General features: G+C 54.3%; 1 protein-coding gene across 4 annotated transcripts in view; it reads left to right on the top strand.

Moving 5' to 3' along the window:
- The window catches only part of DGKK (diacylglycerol kinase kappa), a 154,074-nt gene that overhangs the window by 98,170 nt on the left and 35,881 nt on the right, over positions 1 to 20,023 (top strand). For all 4 annotated transcript variants that reach the window (XM_077825820.1, XM_077825821.1, XM_077825822.1 and 1 more), the window contains exons 7-15: positions 868 to 993; positions 1,748 to 1,850; positions 12,185 to 12,347; positions 13,468 to 13,576; positions 14,091 to 14,230; positions 14,824 to 14,905; positions 15,998 to 16,089; positions 16,925 to 17,024; positions 17,387 to 17,633. In XM_077825820.1, coding sequence (XP_077681946.1) covers positions 868 to 993; positions 1,748 to 1,850; positions 12,185 to 12,347; positions 13,468 to 13,576; positions 14,091 to 14,230; positions 14,824 to 14,905; positions 15,998 to 16,089; positions 16,925 to 17,024; positions 17,387 to 17,633 — 1,162 coding nt within the window. The remainder of the gene's footprint in view (positions 1 to 867; positions 994 to 1,747; positions 1,851 to 12,184; positions 12,348 to 13,467; positions 13,577 to 14,090; positions 14,231 to 14,823; positions 14,906 to 15,997; positions 16,090 to 16,924; positions 17,025 to 17,386; positions 17,634 to 20,023) is intronic.

The raw sequence follows: 20,023 nt of genomic DNA, 5'->3' as shown, positions 1-20,023 counted from the left end.
GAGGCGGGTACGGACTGGAGATGGTGCACTGCGACGCCCAGAGGAGGGGCTGACTCAGATGCTGCTGACGATGATTATAACTCGCTGTAGAACAGGGAGCAGGGGCATCTAGAGAGGTCCCAGCCCTCTCCACTATGCTGGAGCTGGCATTCCTCTGTGACTGGCCACAGGGGGGTGCTGATGCTCTTCAGAGTGGGTGGTGTGAAGTCTTTTCCAGAGGCTTGCTGGGCAGAGGGATGGGAGTCTGCGGGGCTTTGAAAACCCTGTTCCCATCTGTCCCCCTCCTTCCCCCTCCCAAATCGAGGCAGCGTAGCCAGCTGGGTTGATGAAGTGAGGTGTAGCTCACGAAAGCTTATGCTCAAATAAATTGGTTAGTCTCTAAAGTGCCACAAGTACTCCTTTTCTTTTTGCGGAAACAGACTAACACGGCTGTTACTCTGAAACATTACATAGACAGCTGATTTGCTGGTGTGGTTAGGTGCTTTGGCATCTTAGTCGCTGGAATTACTCTCAGAAACAGAGGCTGCTGGAAGATGGGTGGACAATGAAAGCCAAGCTGAAGTGGACAACTAGCCCGCCTCCTGCCATGCCCAACACAACTGGTTTCACGGGCCCTGCTGGATACCGAGGGGGCATTTGCATGCACTAGCACCCAGCTTTTATGCAGCACTTTAATCTGCAGATCTCAAAGCACTTTCAAATGGAGGCCAGTATGATCATCCCCAGTGGGGAAACTGAGGCATGGAGCTTTGGCATGACTTGACCAAGATCCTGCAGCAGGCCAGTGGTAGAGCTGAGAACAGAATGTGTCTGTAACCAGGCTGTAAGCCAGGTAATTGACCTGTTCCTCTGCCCTCCTCTCTTCAGGTAGCCATGCCCCATCAGTGGCTGGAGGGAAATCTGCCCGTGAGCGCTCGGTGTGCCGTGTGCGACAGGACCTGTGGCAGTGTACGGCGGCTGCAGGACTGGAGGTGCCTCTGGTGCAAGGCCATTGTAAGACCCTCTCCCTCCAACCCCCTTCTTTATTCTGTTCTCTCAGACCATGCCCATCGCCGTGGTTTCTGAGCGCCTTGGCCTCCTCTATTATTTCTCTGGATCAGATATGGATATTGTACACCTTCCATGCCATAACCACGACTGTGGATGCAGACACGTAGCTCTTCCTGCGGTCGGGCTCTGTGGTCACAGTGTGTTTGAAGCCCTTCTCAAACACAGCTACATGTCAGCACCGCTGTAGCACCCACACCCACCACGGTTAAAGGTGTGTTACAAAGCCATCCCCGTGGCTGCCGAAGGGCATTATCCACTGCAAAAAAACCTGCCCACGTTGCTCAGGGAAACAGGCAATGGAGCTGGAAAGCCACTGCTTCCACCCAGAACAGTAATGGACATGGAAAGATCTCCAGCCACACGAGCTGCACCTGGATCCAGATTCCAGCCTCCCAGGAATGGGGGTGTTGGGCTCTAGAGGCTGACTCCAGCCCATTTTCTCATGCTTTCCACAGACACTAACTGATGGAGCCTCACACCTTTCTGTGCAGTAGATGAACATTATTGTCCCCACTGCTACCAGTGGGGAAACAGAGAAGGGTTGTCATTTGCCCAAGATCACACAACAGGGCAGGAGCAAAGCTGGGAAGAGACCTATGTCTTCTGGCTCCCAGCCTCCTGCTCTCACCTCTAGACTAAGCTGCTGCCCTTTCAGCCAGTAAGCTCATGCTGTCTCCTGCTGCTTTGTCCGCCCTAGGTTCACAGCGCCTGCAAAGAGCTCTTTGGGAAGAAGTGCCCCCTGGGGCAGTACAAGGTCTCCATAATCCCGCCAACTGCCCTGAACAGCATCGACTCGGACGGTGAGTACCAGAGCCAAGGACTGCTGGCTGCTAGTCAGTCTGGGGCAGAGCCGGCAGGAGGACAAAGGAACGCACTTCCTTTGAGCTGGATTAGAGTGTCCTGAATGGCGGGAACTGAGTCTCTGAGACCTTGTGGCTCTCGGGGATTCCAGCTCTCCTGCGCTAGCCCAGCCATGGGGGCATTGGTGGAGAGACCCATAGATCAGGCCCACTGAGCTTGTTCGTCTTTCCGGGGGGTCCAGTACAGCTGATCCAGAGGACTACAGACTGGGCCCTGTTGCAGCTTGTTGAAGCTCTGACATTGCTGGCAGAAATCCACCCCACACTGTCCTGCTGCTTCAGGAGACACAGGGAAGGAGCTGGCACTCTCCAGGATGTATTGGCTGCCATGTAGGAGCCCTGGAGGCCCCATGGGGAGTTGTACTGTGGCTGACCTCTCAATCCACTTAGTCAGGCACTTGCAGCTCCTGCTTCCCTGCAGGTGGAGCCACGGTCACTTCCTGAGCAGGGAAAATGCCTTTGAATGGCTAAGAAGTGGAAAAGATCAATGCAGGCAGCTCGCTGCGTGGTTCATACTGGGAACCACCTCTCCATCCTCCCCAGCCCCATCCCTTACCTGCATCCCCTGCTGTGTTATCTATAGCACAGCCTGCCAGAGTCCAGTCCAGAGCTGTAACTAGGTATTTTAGCGCCCAGGGTGAGCAAGCATACTGGCCCCCCTAGAGGCGATGCTGGGGCAAGACCTGTGGGATCATGTCCCATCCAGATTTCTGCCTTTCATTTAGCACAGAGTTTTTCAAACTGGGGGCACCTCCTGCCAGGAGCCGGTGGATCGGAAGTTGGTGGGAGCCCCTTGGGCCCCTGGCTCTCCACACTATGGGAACCAGGGTGCTGGCTGGCTGCCCGGCAGCCCTCCCTGCCTTGCTCCCCAAGCCAGGCCACCGCTACATGGCCAGGTGCTCCCCAGGCAGAGCGGGTGGCACAGCTCCAGGCTCTTGGCTCTCCCCTGAAGGAGCCTGGCGCCAGCTGATGATACCCCATGGAGCTGGCCGCTGCCCATGGAGCCCAGCTCCAGCAGTGAGCGAGTACTTCGGGGAGCATCTCATGGCAGTGCCCCACAGTTTGAAAATCTCTGTACTAAATGGAAGGGAGAAATCAGGGGAGCACGTGATCCTGCATGCCCCCCACACTGCCCCATTTTTCTGCCCCCACAGCTCTGCACCCTGGGCGTCTGCCCTGCTCACCCTGCCCTGGTCACAGCCCTGCTCTGGTCCTTGGGCAGCATGACATCTATGTCCCTTTTTATCTGGCAGATGGAGTCCTGATTTCCTCCTCTGCCCTACCAGGGGACCAGCTGCTCCAAGTAGCTACTGGGAGGGTCTCCCCTTGTGGTCACAGAGGCAAGGCAAGGTGGGAAACTCCAGACTGCCTTCCTGGGTTCATGGCTACTGCGTGGGATCTGTCCTCTGCAGGATCTAGGCACCAGATCCTCTCCTCTTCTGGCTGCTCTGGGAGAAGCACCCTCTAATCTTTGTGCTGCAGCTTTGGGAGGGAGTTCCCTCATTGTGCATTCAGCATGGCAGAGCATGGCGGGCGCAGTGGTGGTGTGACTAAGACTCATGATTTGAAAGCCCCTGTCAGGGCGAGAGAATGCTTTGTGAGTGTAATAACAGGGGCACAGTATTACTAGTGCTTTGAGATCCTCGGATGGAAGGCACCATAGACGGGTAAAGATGGGCAACTGTCGATCTGCTGGATCCAGATGTACCTGTAAGAGATCTAGTCAGTTGCTTGATGAATCTGTGTATGGCTGACAAACCCAATTTGAGAGCAACCCAGTGTTACAAATTTCACAGATCCATGTGTTGTCTAAGTTGGAATCCAAGATTAGTCCCTTGCATGAACAGAAATAACTTTGACTGAGCGTTGCGCCCGGCACACAATGCAGGCCAAGAGCAGCAGTGGGAAAGGAAAGGGGCCATGGTGGTAGTGGGGAAGAGAGGCTAGCACTGGGTTTGAATTGAGATGGAGAGGAGAATGGGGGAGAGCATTCCAGGCAGTGGCTGCAGAGGAGAAGGCTCTTGCAGCAATGTTAGTGAGCATGGAGAGGATCCTAGGATGAGGTGGGAGGGAGGTTAGAGCAGCAGTTTCTAGGTGGCTGGATGGGAAGTTTGCCCTACCAAGGGGTTTCTGCTGTAACTGGGGTGCCAGGCTGGGAAAGGTGGAAAACCCTGCGCTAGGGCCTGCTGCCAGCCCCTCGATCTGAGAGCTGACCATCTGGGGCGAAGTTTTCAAAAGGAGCCAAGGGCTGTTTTCAGAAGGGAGCCATCGAGGCTCAGCCTCATCGAACGCCAATGGGATTTAGGGGCCTCCAGCACTTCTGGGACTCAGGCACCTAAGTCACTGGCATCATTTTAATGACACTCCCTAGGTCTTGGACTGAGGAGACATTATCCCTGTCTGGGCCTTGCTGCCATTCCCAAATCAGCCCAGAAGGTTCAGCGGCTGTTTAAATCCAAGTTGCCCAGTCTCCTTGTAGCTGAGACAAGCCACTCCCGCTCCCCTCTGTAGCACCCTTCATGCACTCACTTCCAAGAATCTGCCCTCCAGAGCCTTCACTTGGCTGTGAGCATTGACTCTGTCCTCTGTTCCCTCCAACCCTTGATCCTTTTACCGTCCCAGCTGCTTTTCTCCAGGCCTGCTCCAATTCCCTGGTAGCCGCCTGTAGAGGACAACCCCCATGCACAATCCTCCCCCGCCTCCCAGCTATAGGCTTTGTTTCAGCCATTATCTATTGGGGTCAGCCTAGGGGTGGGACGTGACAGGGCGCTGCTCACACGGCGCCACTATCCCAGAGTAACTGGGTGTTTGTGCTAGATTGATCAGCGATGTAAGAGTTTCAATGGAATTCCCATCACTGGGCTTCTGGATCAGTACACCTGCTGCTCTGCTCTTGGCTCAACGCTAGCCACATCTCCTGCTGTGCACTGAAGTCAATAGGGCGATGCTGATTTATGGCTGCTGTGGCTTCTCTGGTGATTCAGTCTGTCTGCAGACTCAGGCGGACAGCAGTGCATTGTTTTAGACTCGGGTCCCTCGCTGCAGACAGAACCCTCTCCGAGTGAATGTTCCGGTTCTGCACACGCTGCTGGGGCTAGCTGAGAAGCACCTAACAGCGCTGACTCCAACCCCGGATCCAGCCAGTGCTGTGTAAATGTTGCTGTCATGGAGTTACTCCTGATTTACACTGGTGTGGGAGGAGAACTGGGCTCTGCATCACTCCTGTGTTCCATCTCATTTCCGCTTTTAAGCATCCTAAGAATGCACTTGTCTTTGGAATGATATCCCTGCATTGGACACTGCCTAGTGATTGTTTATCAGCCATTACCTGAGGTCTTTTTCTTTCTCTCAGGCTGGCGCTGATTGCTCCCTCCGTCCCCTTTTTTTGTGGCTTTTCTTCTCTGTGTAGCATCCTGGACTTGTGCTCGTTTTTATTCCTATCACTCAACCCAGGTTGAGTCTGTGCAGACAGTGACTTCTGAAATATTCACCACATTCCCTCTAGAATCATAGAATATCAGGGTTGGAAGGGACCTCAGGAGGTCATCTAGTCCAACCCCCTGCTCAAAGCAGGACCAATCCCCAACTCTAGTTCTCTCTCATCTGACGGTCTGATCAATGTAGTTTCCACCCCTTCGTCCAGGTTGCTAGGAAATCTTTGGACAGGGTTGGAGCTGATAACGAACCCTGAGGGCATCCCGTGGACACAACTTCCAGTCAGAACTGGCCCCTGGCTCCACTGCTATCTGTTCTGTAGCATCTCAGTGTTGTCCTAACCCGCCTTGCTTCATCGAGGGGCATGGGATTAAATGCCTTTCCCAAATCCTGGGCATAGAATCTACGCTGTATTTGCCTTATCTATTTCTGCACAGCAGTTACCTTGTCCGAGAATGACATTAGATTAGTTTGATATGAGGGGCTGGGCTCTGATTTAGAAAACTCTTCTGCCTTTTCTGTACAGCATCGATTTCCCCAACTCTGTCCCGGCAAACATGTCTGCTTATCCATCCCTGGAACCAAGGCTTTCTGGTTTCCTAGCTCTGCTTTCTTGCCAGTTTTCCAGGAGCAACGGGATGGGAGTGATAACGGCTTGCAGAGTTTGTAGCCAAATTCTCTAATACTCTCAGAAGGCTTCCATCTGGTTCGAGCTGAGCTAAATATGTTCTCCTCCTCCAGATATTTGCTTGCTTGGTTTTTAATGATTTTGCTGCTACTGTCATCCGGTGGCTCATCTGCCTCTCTCATTACTCACTGGGACACTGTCAGAGTAACAGTCAGACATTTAAAAAAACATGGCTGTGCTACTAATAATCTACCTCTCTCCAGTCTCTCTCTCACCTTCTCCCCCATGCTGTCTCCTGTCCTTGAGAAATGGTGGCAGGGCTCTCCTTAACATCCCCTGTGGGGGGAGGGGAAAAGCATTGTGCAAATACCTGTTTCTTGCCTGCCTGAGACTGCTGGAGCTGAAGTCTTTTTCAGCATCTCTGTCGGGGTTGGGTTTAACTCACGCACAGCTTGGACAGTGATACCGGCTCACTCAGTTTCATTGCCTTGGTCTCATGGGCCAAATCACAGCTGTGGTGTTTGGATTACAAGGCCCGGGGTCTCCTTTCTCCTCTTTCCTAGAGCATCAAACACACATTGCCACCTCATTGCAGTCATTGCTCCCTGCCTTCCCCAGGGGCTCTCCTGGATTCTTCTTTCATGGCTCTTCTTGCCGAAACTAGGGATGGCCCATGGATTCATTCTTCCCCTCTATCACCTCCACACGCCTTTCCTTCCCCTCTGGGGACTGCAGGTTTCTCCCTCCGCCTCAGCCCTTACTCGCCCCGACTGCAGGTGCCTGTGTCTCCTTTCAGGGCCTTGTAGGTGGTTTCATTTGTCCTGTGCCCTCTGGGTGTCTGCCTGGGACTGCCCCTCTGAACCGAGCCCTCTCACCAAACAGGGCACCAAACTGGCATTCCACAAAGACTAAACCTTCTTTCTTCTTCCTCATCCCCAGCTGTGCTTGGCACTGTGCCACCTAGCTCCCAGCTTATGGAGGTCTCTGTGAGGTCAGTACTGTCTCTCCAACCCCTTACCAGAACCTATGGTGGATCCAATTAGATTTCAAATATCACAGCGAGATTTCTCTTCCTGCTTCCCCACACCCTGCAATTTTCTGGGTGGTTCAGATAATCTGGCTCTTCCGCTTGCAACCTACACACTGACTCAGCATCTCCTGGTGGTTTGATTCTCACATCCGATTAATTTGTTCTCTGGATGTAGCAGATGCTTAGCAGTGCCTGGGGAAGGCAGGAGGCACAAGGTGGGTAGAGTTGACAAGCTCAGAAATGTGACAGGAGAGCTACAGAGACTTGATTTCTCAGGAGCGCATTCTGGGCAAGCTGCAGACGCTTTCTTGAATGCGGCTATTATACAAAGGTACTTGGGTGAAATCTCAAGGGAATACTTGCCTGCATCTCTGGCTCTTTGAGGGCCTCCACCAGTTATTGGTGAGGGACGTGTGCTTGTTTGTTCTGAGCTGTCACTCGTTTTCATGCATTATTTAGGGTTGCCAACTTGGTAATATTTTAAAGCCGAACACTCTTAACAGGAGTTCTGGAACCTCTCTTGCCCCACCTCTACTCCCTGAGGCACCACCCCTGCCCCTCCTCTTCCCCTCAAGGCCCTGCCCCGCATTCGCTCCTATTCCCCCTTCCCTCCCTGTCGCTTGCTGCTTTTCCCCTCTCTCCCCCACCTCCCCGCTGCCTGGGTCGGGAGGGACTCTTTTATGGAGCTGGGGCTGGGAGCTGCAGCTGCCCGACGCAGGCAGGAGGTGGCCCCAGCTTAGTAGGGGCTGGCTTGGGTGATGACCCAGCTCCTCCCCCGCCCGCAGTAACCGGACTTTCTGTGTACAGTCAGTTCACCTGACTGGACACTGTCAGGTCCCCTTTTTGACCAGACTTTCTGGTTGAAAACTGGGCACCTGGCAACCCTAGCATTCTTTCATATATTCCAAGGCCAGAAGGGAGCACTATGACCATCAAGTCAGATCTCCTGGATAGCACAGGCCAGAGAACTTTCTGTTCCTGTTTGAACAAAAGCACATCTTTTAGGAAAACTTCCAATCTTGATTTAGAAATGGCCAGTGATGGAGAATCCACCATGACCCTTGGCAATTTGTTCCAATGGTTAATCTCCCTGACTGTTAAAAATGTATGCCTAGTTCCATTCTGAATTTGTCTAGCTTGAACTTCCAGCCATTGGATCTTGTTATACTTTCGTCTGCTAGACTGAAGAATCTATTATCTATTTTTTGTTCTCCATGTAAATACTTATAAACCATGAGCAAGTCAGGTCTTAGCCTTCTCTTTGTTAAATATATTGAACATATTTTCCAATCCTTTAGCCATTCTCGTGGCTCTTCTCTGAACTCAGTCCAATTTATCACTATCCTTCTTGGATTGAGGACACCAGAACAGGACACAATATTCCAGCAGTGGTGCCTAATACAGAGGTAAAATCACTTCTCTTCTCCTAATCACAATCCCCCTGTTTATATATCGAAAGATTACTCCTGGGGGAATTCTGTGCCACTGTGCATGTGCAGAGTATGTCGCCCACAGATTTCTTTGCTTCCCTGCAGAAAAATGACTTTATGACCCTCATATGACCTGTCCCAGCAGTATGTTTCGGGTGCCCAGGGCAGCTGGCAGAGAGGTAAATCACTGTGGGGCAGAGGGCAGGACTGGGGAAGACCCGGCTGGTGGCTCCTACCCTGCGCTGGGCTCAGCTACTAGTCCCGGTTCGGCTGGGGAGGACGGGACTTCCTCTTCCCCTGCACGGCATCCGGAGCCGTGTCAGACACTCACCCAGATTTCTCACCCTGGCTGTAAGAAGCTCTGCAAACTCCCGCCCCCTCCTGCCTCGCTTCCTGCACCTATTGCTCCTCAGCTGCAGGGGGAGGGGTCACTGTACATGCAGCTGGTCTCCCATCTATCCAACCTCTGTGCATCCAGACCCCCTCATACTCAGACCCCCACACCGAGCCTCACCCAGAACACCCCCTGACAAACCCCACTCTCCCTTCACCTAGACCATCCCAATGAGTAACCAGCACTTGGCTCCCCACCCTACCAAGCCCCAATCAGCTGCACCTGGATCCCCATCCCACCCCACCCCTCTGCCGATTTCTATCCTCCCCACATACAGACCTTCCCGCTGCTGAGTCCCAACCACCTTCACCTGGATCCTCCTGCAGAGTCCCATTACCTGTGCACCCAGATCCCCCCTCGCACCCGGATCCCGCCTCGAACCCAGATCCCCACCCCACAGAACCCTCTCAACCCACACCTGGATCCTCCCACACTAAGCTCCTCCACCCATGGATCCTACCTTGCTGAGCCTGCCTGCCCACACCTGTGCACACATGGAAGGGCAGGACCCTGGGGTGTTTCTGGGGCAGGCCCGGTCCTTGTGCTGTGTCAGGGTTGGGTGCAGCCTCACCGCTGAGTCCGTGTTTCGGGGTTGGGGGGAGCTTCACAGTGATCTCCCACCTCTGTACAGCCAGTGGCCTGTGCTCTCCAATGCCATGCTGGAGACTCCACATTTATTTGACAAATAAAATTTGCAGAATTTTAAAATATTGTGCGCAGAATTTTTAATTTTTGGCACGGAATGCCCTCAGGAGTAAAAGATCTTACAGTCCTTTTGGCTACAGCATGACACTTGGCACTCATGTCCAGCTGGTTATCCAGTATGACCTCCAAGTCTTTTTCAAAGTAGCCGTTTCCCAGAATAGAACCCCCATCCTGTAAGTATGGCGCATTCTTTGTTCCTAGATGGGTGACTTTACATTTGGATGTATTGAAATGAATATTGTTTGGTTGTGCCCAAATTACCAAGTGACCGCATGGTTTGGACCATGCCATCTCATGGTGCCTTAGATCCAGTCATCATAACTGGGGGAAACAATGCTTCTTGGAAAGTCACCATAGCTAGTTATTGAGGTATTCTTATCTCCTGGTGATGTAGAACCCGGAGCTATGCGGGCCCAGGACTGGAATAGTATGAGGGCGTAGGTTGCAGCAGCAGAGTTGTATGGGGAGCCCAGGGCTGGAGTAGGCTGTGGGACTGTGGGTTGGGATTGATGTGCATTGGTAGAGTGAAGGGAAAACCTTCACAGCTGAATCCCTCCCTCTAGCTAGCGTTGTCAGGTCATTGGTGTCACACCCATATCTATCTCTCCCAGAAGACATGCACACTTACTGGATGTGAGTCTGCATAGTCACAAAGCTGTGCTCCAGAGCTGGCAAAGGAAGCCCGCTTCCTTTCTGGAAACAGCACTGGGCAGAGCAGAGAGTGAAGCTGACAGCCCTTCCCAGCAGCGTGCATCACACTGGGCACTGTGCAGCACTCCAGCACGCCCTGCGCAGAATGCAGATCTGGGCCTCTCATGAGAAGAGCAGCAAAAGAAAGCAATTCCATGGCCAAGTGCAGTGGAAGTGGCTGCGGGCTCCAGGCCAGCTATCGATCCCTCTCTGTAGCGGTGCCAGCCCTGATCCATTAGCAGATTTCATTTCCAATTTAATTTCTTTAAAAGCGTTGCACTGATTGTAAATCCTTTGTGGGCTCCCAGATTGTTCATCTGGTGTTTACTTAACAGTCAGTGCTTTGCTCAGCTAACGCTATGTGTCCTCTGCTGAGCCCTGACTGCCTTGCAGCAAAAACCCCACCAGGGATTTGCTCCTGCCTGCAGAAAACAAGGGCTGTTTTCCAGCCACACACCCAGCAGCCTTTCCTGATTTCCACACTCCATCCCCAGATCCCACCCTTGGTCAGACTGCCTCTACTTGTGCCTTCTGCAGCATGGCCCCGATTCAGGACAGCACTTATACACATGCTTAAAGTTAACTGTATCTACTTAAAGTTGACTGCAATGGGTTTTAAGCTTGTGCTTAACAATGAGCATGTGTTTTAAAGCCTGTCAAGGCTGAATTCCCACTCTGGCACTTTGAGTGCAGAAGGTGGGGGCCCGCAAGGATTTTAAAAATTAATAGATTTCAGAGTAACAGCCGTGTTAGTCTGTATTCGCAAAAAGAAAAGGAGTACTTGTGGCACCTTAGAGACTAACCAATTTATTTGAGCATGAGCTTTCGTGAGCTACAGCTCACTTCATCGGATGCAGCTCATGCTCAAATAAATTGGTTAGTCTCTAAGGTGCCACAAGTACTCCTTTTCTTTTTAAAAATGAATACTTGCCACTGGCTGGCTGGCACGCTGTATGTCCATAAAAGGGGCTTACCCCCCTACCGCCCTTCATTTATCACAATGCCCTTCCTGAATAGGGATGCTTCCTGAATCAGACCTAAGGGCCAAGCACGCATGCATTGCCAGGGCCAGACCTTAATAAGGTGGGCAGTGTATCTGGGGAAGAACATGGCGTACATCCAAGCGTGGAATAAGTGTCCATTAAGAAGGGGTGCTGATCCTATTTCCATTAGAGTCAGCGGCAACAAGATCAGCCCCAGAATGCACTAGGAAAGAATTTAACAGCAGTGTTCTGTGTGTCCCTGTTTCTGTGGCACTTCCCCCCATAGTATCCGGATGTCACATATGTCAAGGGGTTAACATAGGTTTCCCTGTATGGTTCATCTCCAGCTCCATCCCGGGCACTGCTGCTATCGTGCCAATCTCCCTTCCCATCCGTCATTGTTAGTACACTGGGGCAGCAGCCAGTGGCTCTGAATGGGATCCGCTGCACACACGCAGACCCTGCCCACAATGGTTCCAGCTGTGAAGAGTAGGTGGGGCCGTGTTGCACATGGGAGCTGCAATACTCTATCGAGTCTGGGGCCAGAGACTTTGGTTTTGACCCTCCCCGAGCCGAAAGATGGGGTTATTAGTAGCATTTGTTGTGTACATTCCTGCGTGTCACACGGGACTGAGACTGGGAATCTGCCAGGTACTTCAGCCAAAATCTCCCCAAGCTGTTGCCCTGAAAGGCCAAGTGAAGGCACTCCTCTACACCCCCTTCCCCGCGGCCTATTGCAAAGCAGCTCTTTGTAGTATTTCCCTGACCCCCATTGCCACAGGCTCTAAACCCCTCACAGTCTCTATACTCACACCCTCTGAGGCAGGGCAGCACTGTTGTCCCCATTGCACAGGTGGGACGGAGGCCCTGAGGCTAAGTGACTTACCCAGGGTTACATAGGCAGTTGGTTGCAGAGCAGGGACTTGGATCCAACCCCAGGCTATTGCACTGCTCACTGGGGCACTCGGCTTTTCCTCAGGCTTCTGGAAGGCCACCTGCCCCTCGTCCTGCTCCAGCCCGCTGCTGGCCTTCGTCAACTCCAAGAGCGGCGACAACCAGGGTGTGAAGTTCCTGCGCAAGTTCAAGCAGTTCCTCAACCCGGCGCAAGTCTTTGACCTGATGAACGGGGGCCCTCACCTCGGGTAAGCGACAGCGCCCTCTGCCGCCCAGCCCTCTCCCTGCACTCACGCCCACAGTGCCCCCTGCTGCCCGGCTCCCTCCCTGTGCTCCCGCCCATGGCGCCCCCTGCTGCCCAGCCCTCTCCCTGTGCTCATACCCACGGCATCCCCTGCTGCCCGGCCCCCTCCCTGCACTCACACCCATAGAACCCCATGCCGCCCAGCCCACTCCACAGTGCTCCCTGCTGCCCGATGGCATCCCCTGCCACCCGGCCAATTTTCTGCACTCATGCCCACAGCGACCCCTGCTGCCTGACGACGTCCCCTGCCACCCGGCCAATTTCCTACACTCATACCCACAGCAACCCCGGCTACCCAGCCAATTTCCCCTATGCTCATGCCCACAGTGCCCCCTGAAGCCCCGCCCACTCCCTACGCTTGCTCCTGCAGTGCCCCTGCAGCCTGACCCCCCCCATGCGCTCACACCAGCAGTGCCAGGCCTCACATCCCATGAGACAGTGCGTCCCTTCCCTCCCTTTGTTCTTTGATCTACCTGGGGGCCAGGGAAAACGAGGAAGCTGCTCATCCTAAAGACACATGACTCCATCCACCCAGCCAGGAGCACCCCATATGACCCCGTAGCTGGGAGGGCCTCATAAAGATGGGCCAAACTGAAAGCTCAGCAGCTCCCACCTGCTCTGTAAGGGGCTGAACTGGGTCTCCAGCCCTTAATGCTCTGAATTAGATGAGGCCGAGCTGTTTGGATTGGGTGATAAACCCAGATCACGAGTCCCAGAGCCTGGGCCAGTGCGTCGGGCTGGCTGGGCTCCAAAGAACACTGCAGATGTCTGGACTCTGAGATCCTCCCACCGCGGGCTCTCAGCCTGGCTCCAGCCTGAGCCCAAGCACCTATCCTGCAATTTTTTATCCTCACAGGCCTAGCCCTGCAAGCCCGAGTCAACTGACCTGGGCCAGCCATGGGTCTAGACGTACCACTGACTGTTACCCCTGCTTGAGTGAGCTCTGCTGTCCCTCAGGGGGAGGGAAAAGGCCGGGGCCTTCCTTGGAGGGAGCTGAGCTGAGGCATGTATCTGGGACCCCTTTTAGCCCTGACTCCTGCTCCTCTTTGTGTGTCCTTTGCCAGCCTGCGGCTTTTCCAGAAGTTCTCCACCTTCCGGATCCTGGTCTGTGGGGGAGATGGCAGCGTGGGCTGGGTTCTGTCCGAAATCGATGCACTGGGATTGCACAAGCAAGTGAGGAGGAGTCTGTCTGCTGCCTCCCCCTGTCTCAGTGTCTCTGAGGGCTGCCCCCGCCCACTTGGGCTTGGCAGTAGTGAAAAGCTGGCTTGGGGGCGTGTGCTAAGCCCTGGCAGCCAGGAGCTGCATTTCCAGAACTATCGCACAATGGCAGCGCTGGTGGGGCTGGCATGGGCTAGATGTGTGTCACCAGGACCAGACATGTGCAGGTGCCAGGTGTGCTCTGGGTTTGTTTGGGTAGGGGCCTGCAGCGCATTCCAGCAACGTCCCAAAGTGCCAGCTGTGCCCATTGCCGGGACACCCCCAGTGACCCCCCCTTTTGAGTGTCACTGGTACTAATCAGAGTGTGAGCTGAGATCCTGCCCACGCCCATCAGAGAGATCCCCAGGGTGTGGAGGGGATCCTGCAAGGGATGGGTCCATTGGACACGGCACCCCATGCCCATAGCTTTTGGCTGGGCTCTCAGATTGGGGGCTGCCCTGTGCTCACAATTCTTTCCTTACCATGGCAGTGCCAGCTTGGTGTCCTGCCGCTGGGGACGGGCAATGACCTGGCGCGGGTGCTGGGTTGGGGCAGTCTCTGTGATGATGATACCCAGCTGCTGCAGGTCCTGGAGAAGCTGGAGCGGGCCAGCACCAAGATGCTGGACAGGTGAGCAGGGGCAAGGCTGTGGGCTGGGCAGACCTCACTCCTGCCCTGGGCCAGGAAGGGGGCTTCACTCTCGGTATCCCAAATGGGTAAGAGAACAAGCTCAGTCTGGGTGGGCACTCCCTGGGAAGGGCTCTGAGGTCAGGCATCACCCTGAGTCTGCCATCGTGCGCCTGCATTTTCAGCCACATCTCCCAGGCAGCAGGTTGTCCTGTAGCCACCTACTGCAGGGCATCTTCCTCTGTGTCTGGCCGCTCTCGGAGACTGGACACAGGTCTATCTGGGCTGCCAGTCCCAATGGCTGACCTTCCCCACTCCTTTCAGACACCAGGGCCTGGCCAGGACTGAGACGAGAGCCACCTCCCACGCCCCTGACTTGCGGTTGCCATCTCCTGTTGCCCTGGCTTTCTGAAGCCCCACTCTGCGTCCTATGGGGGGGGCCCATCTCCCTGCAGATCCCTGCCCCACCATGGCCCAGTGCCTGCCTTCATCTCAAAGGGGCCGCCCTGGGTTTCCAGGCAGGGCTGGCTGCCAGGCCGTGGCTTGGCAAAGGTTGAGCCCCGGCAACAAGCTTCTTGTCTTTGCCTTCCCTCCAGGTGGAGTGTCTTGACCTACGAGGCGCCCAAGCAGTCGCCCCCTGCCATCAAAGAGGAGGAGAATGGGGATTCCTGTATCCAGGTACAGCTGATCTGTTGCCTGTCCAGCGTGGGGGGTGGGGCTGGAGTGGCAGCATAGCCCAGATGAGTTTGGGGCATGGAACATCAACTCCTGCGTTCAGACCCCTGCCTATACATGTCTGCTACCTGAGCATGGGGATGGAGGGGGAAAGCAGCTTGCACATGGCAGCACCCAGGGCCTGAGGTAACTGGCTCTGTGGCACAGTCTATACAAGGGGGGCGGTGGCAAGAGAAACTGTGTGTTCTAGTGGATAGATCACTGCACTGCACTGGGAGTCAGCAGACCTGAGTTTAGTTTCTGTCTCTGGCTGCTGGGTGACCTTCCCCTCTCTGTGCCTCAATTTCCCTTCCCTCCATCTGGTCTCGGTAGCCTGTCAGCTCTTCAGACAGTCTGGTACCGGAGCCTTTGCAGCGCCATGCACGCAGTGTGAGCGTAGGGTCTGATTTCCAAGCACTTCCCTGCTGTTGGTTTGCAGCAGGCTCTGGCACTCAGTGCTGCCACTGCCCCAAGGGTGTGTGCGAACGAACGCAGGGTTTGTAATCACACACCAGAGCATGCACTCGACTGCCATGCAATAGCGCGCACCCCGATCCTCTCCCCTCCCGCAGCCTGTCCCACCTGAGGAGCTCTAAGCATTTCACTGTCTTGAAGCAATGAAGCTTCACAATCCCACCGCGCATGCAGCTGCACCCCTAAAAGGGGTAGTTGGAAATCTGGGCTATCCGCACCCCACTTAGCCCCGTTGCAGGGGAGCTGGTCTTTGGTGCAGTTCTGAATGCCAACAGAAGAGGAAATGATGGATTGGCAGGTTCCAGGTGTCCCCAGGCATTCAGAGAATCAGAGTGGAGCAGGATGGGGAAACTGAGGCACAGAGTGGGGCTGTGACTTGCTCAGGGTCACACAGCTAGTCAGGAGTACAGCCTAACTCACAGTCCGGTGCTTTAGGCACTGAGCCCTGCTCCCCTATAGCTGCAGGGGCTTGCTCAGCCCTGCAGTTTTCTTGTGTGGCTGGCCCAGGAGGATCCAGGGAGGGCACCGGGAGTGCTGCTGCTGTTGCTCAGAGAGTGCCCTTGTTCCCTCCATGTCCCGCAGGCCCAGATCTCTCACTACGCCGACTCCGTGGCTTTCCACCTGGCCAAGATCCTGGAATCCGACAAGCACTCGGTTGTGATTTCTTCTGCAAAGTAAGTAAGGGGGCTTTGGCTGATGAGGGTCACCCCAATCAGAGCCGCCCCCACCTGCATGCTGTGGGCAGGCCAAGGGTGGCAGGGATCAGGCATGCACCTCCCCAGGTGCCCTCTGCCCATCCCCAGGCCAGTGAGCACGGACAGTAGCAGGCCAAGCTTCCCCCACCCTGCTGGCCTGCCGGAGCCAGGTCTGGTGGGCTTACTCCAAGGGCTACGAGGGAACTGGGGGTCTGTGGCTCATCCTGCCCCTCGGCTTCTGCTGGCAGTGCCAACGGGGCAGAACTGTGCCAATGAGGGGGTGGTTTTGTGATGTGGCTGGTGGGTCCCAGATCTTCATAGGTCTTGAAATCAATGCGAGTGAGGCGCCGAGTACCTCTGAGGATCCAGGCCAGGGAGCTTGCATTGAGGCCCCCAAATCATTGCACACAGGGCTCCAAGCAGCCTTCAGCCGCTAGTGCCTTTGGCTCCATGCTGGGCCCAAATGGTGAAGGGCATCACAGCCCATCCCATGTGTCTGAGCCACGCAATCCTGGACAGCTGCAGTTTGCATCAGCAAGAGGTACGTTCCAGGGGCCCGGCCAGAGTATGGTTGGCTGCCTGGCCGTGGGTGATGTCAGGGTGCTAGGCTCTCACCAGCACCAAACGCTGCTGTGCTTGCTGCAGGGCGGCACAGCTGGGCCCAGAGGTGGGGGCCTCCCTCGTGGGGCTGGAGAGGAGCAGCATTCCAGAGGCACTGTGCCCAACTGTGTGGGGAGGGGTCTGGGAAGGAGCCCCAGCGCAGGGGTTCCTGTCTCACCCGGACTCTGCCCCCGGACGCTGCTCTCTCTGGCAGGTTCCTGTGCGGAACGGTGAACAACTTTGTGGCTGAGGTTGGCAAGGCTTATGAGAGGGCCATCGAGAACAAGCAGGAGGCTGACACCATGGCTCGGAAGGTAAGTTCTGGCAGGGCATGGCCTGGTGGGGATGCTTGTTGGGACACTAGCGCCCCCCTGTGGCAGACAGTCAGTGTTGCGGGCAGCTGCAGTCTTGGCAATCGCTGGATTTAAGCCTTTGGATTCTCCATGGGGTTCACAGCATGGATTAATCCATTGCCTGGGACCGCCTTCAGAATGCTCTACCACTGAGAGGATGTTCCCATGAGCCATGCCATGGAGCAGCAGCCATGTGCTGTGCCATGCTAGCTGTGACCCCCCCCCAGCGCCCTCCCCTGGGACCAGCCTGTGGCTGAGTGCCAGCAAACGCCCTGGCCTTACCGCGGTCCACTCCCCTGGGATGACTAACTTCTCTCTTGCAGTGTGCGATGCTGAACGAGAAGCTGGACTCCCTGGTGCGGGAGCTGAACGATGAATCACAGGCAATCGTTGTCCCCGAGGGGAGCACGCAGTCTGCCCCACCCGGCCCTGAGGCCAAGGAGAGCAGCAGGGGGGGCAGCTTCAACCCAAGCCCTGTGCCCAGGATCTTCAAATCCAAGGAGCAGCTAATGCTGAGAGCCAACAGCCTCAAGAAGGCCCTCCGGCAGATCATTGAGCAGGCAGAGAAAGGTAAGGAGCCCGGGCGAGGCAGGAAGGGACTGCAGTGTCGGGGGTCAGCCAGACTCAAGGCCTCTGCAAGGTCCCTGGCCTTCCCCATCCATTTCACATTCCATGGCTGGCCCCCTTATGCGGAGGGCTCTGCTGGGAGGATCAGTCCTCCACTATCATGCAGACGCTACGTGCTGCAAGGCTCAGTACTTTATCAGCTCCTCGCTGGCCTCCAGGGCATTGGGAATGCCAGGGGCCAAGGACCCAGTGTCCAGGCAGGGTACAGAGACCCCCTCCAGGCACTTGCTGACCCCTAACAGGTACATTGACTAGCAGCATGGCACAGTGCGTAGATCCAGGGGCTGGGAGCCATGTGCCAGTCCTGATCCTGCTGGTGACCTGGGAAAGGCAAGGCAAAGCTCCCGTTTGTCACTGATTCTGAGTCCTTTCATTCTGAGGAGCCAAGCTGGAGAGACCCAGGACCTGGCTCACCGTGATGCTAGGTTCACTCAAAGGGAGTTCTTCGAGTGCTAGCTCATGTCAATTCCATTCTAGGTGTGCACGCCCACGTGCACGGTTGTTGGAGATCTTTGCCTTAGCGGAACCCATAGGGCTGGCTGTGTCGCCCTCTTAAGTGCTGCGCTCATGCCGCGGTATATAAGGCACCGCCAACCGTACACCCTGTCAGTTCCTTCTTACTGCCTGTGGTGGTCAGTCAAGCGCCTTTCCTGCTTAGCAAGAGCTAGTGGTTTCTCCTTTCAAACTTTGGACCTTAGTGCCTTTGTATATAGTTTGCATAGAGTAGTGTTAAGTAGTTAGTTAGTTAAAAAGAAAAGGAGTACTTGTGGCACCTTAGAGACTAACCAATTTATTTGAGCATGAGCTTTCGTGAGCTACAGCTCACTTCATCAGATGCATACCGTGGAAACTGCAGCAGACTTTATATATACACAGAGAATATGAAACAATACCTCCTCCCACCCCACTGTCCTGCTGGTAATAGCTTATCTAAAGTAATCGTCAGGTTAGGCCATTTCCAGCACAAATCCAGGTTTTCTCACCCTCCACCCCCGCACACAAATTCACTCTCCTGCTGGTGATAGCCCATCCAAAGTGACAACTCTTTACACAATGTGCATGATAATGAAGTTAGGCCATTTCCTGCACAAATCCAGGTTCTCTCACTCCCTCACCCCCCTCCAAAAACCCACCCCCATACACACACAGACTCACTCTCCTGCTGGTAATAGCTCGTCCAAACTGACCACTCTCCAAGTTTAAATCCAAGTTAAACCAGAACATCGGGGGGGGGGTAGGAAAAAACAAGAGGAAATAGGCTACCTTGCATAATGACTTAGCCACTCCCAGTCTCTATTTAAGCCTAAATTAATAGTATCCAATTTGCAAATGAATTCCAATTCAGCAGTTTCTCGCTGGAGTCTGGATTTGAAGTTTTTTTGTTTTAAGATAGCGACCTTCATGTCTGTGATTGCGTGACCAGAGAGATTGAAGTGTTCTCCGACTGGTTTATGAATGTTATAATTCTTGACATCTGATTTGTGTCCATTTATTCTTTTACGTAGAGACTGTCCAGTGTGACCAATGTACATGGCAGAGGGGCATTGCTGGCACATGATGGCATAAATCACATTGGTGGATGTGCAGGTGAACGAGCCTCTGATAGTGTGGCTGATGTTATTAGGCCCTGTGATGGTGTCCCCTGAATAGATATGTGGGCACAATTGGCAACGGGCTTTGTTGCAAGGATAAGTTCCTGGGTTAGTGGTTCTGTTGTGTGGTATGTGGTTGTTGGTGAGTATTTGCTTCAGGTTGCGGGGCTGTCTGTAGGCAAGGACTGGCCTGTCTCCCAAGATTTGTGAGAGTGTTGGGTCATCCTTTAGGATAGGTTGTAGATCCTTAATAATGCGTTGGAGGGGTTTTAGTTGGGGGCTGAAGGTGACGGCTAGTGGCGTTCTGTTATTTTCTTTGTTAGGCCTGTCCTGTAGTAGGTAACTTCTGGGAACTCTTCTGGCTCTATCAATCTGTTTCTTTACTTCCGCAGGTGGGTATTGTAGTTGTAAGAAAGCTTGACAGAGATCTTGTAGGTGTTTGTCTCTGTCTGAGGGGTTGGAGCAAATGCGGTTGTATCGCAGAGCTTGGCTGTAGACGATGGATCGTGTGGTGTGGTCAGGGTGAAAGCTGGAGGCATGCAGGTAGGAATAGCGGTCAGTAGGTTTCCGGTATAGGGTGGTGTTTATGTGACCATTGTTTATTAGCACTGTAGTGTCCAGGAAGTGGATCTCTTGTGTGGACTGGACCAGGCTGAGGTTGATGGTGGGATGGAAATTGTTGAAATCATGGTGGAATTCCTCAAGGGCTTCTTTTCCATGGGTCCAGATGATCAAGATGTC

The sequence above is a fragment of the Eretmochelys imbricata genome, chromosome 9 (genome assembly GCF_965152235.1).
Source record: "Eretmochelys imbricata isolate rEreImb1 chromosome 9, rEreImb1.hap1, whole genome shotgun sequence".
NCBI lineage: Eukaryota > Metazoa > Chordata > Testudines > Cheloniidae > Eretmochelys > Eretmochelys imbricata.
Note: the sequence above shows the minus strand (reverse complement) of the source record. Positions and strands in the feature narration are given on the sequence as shown.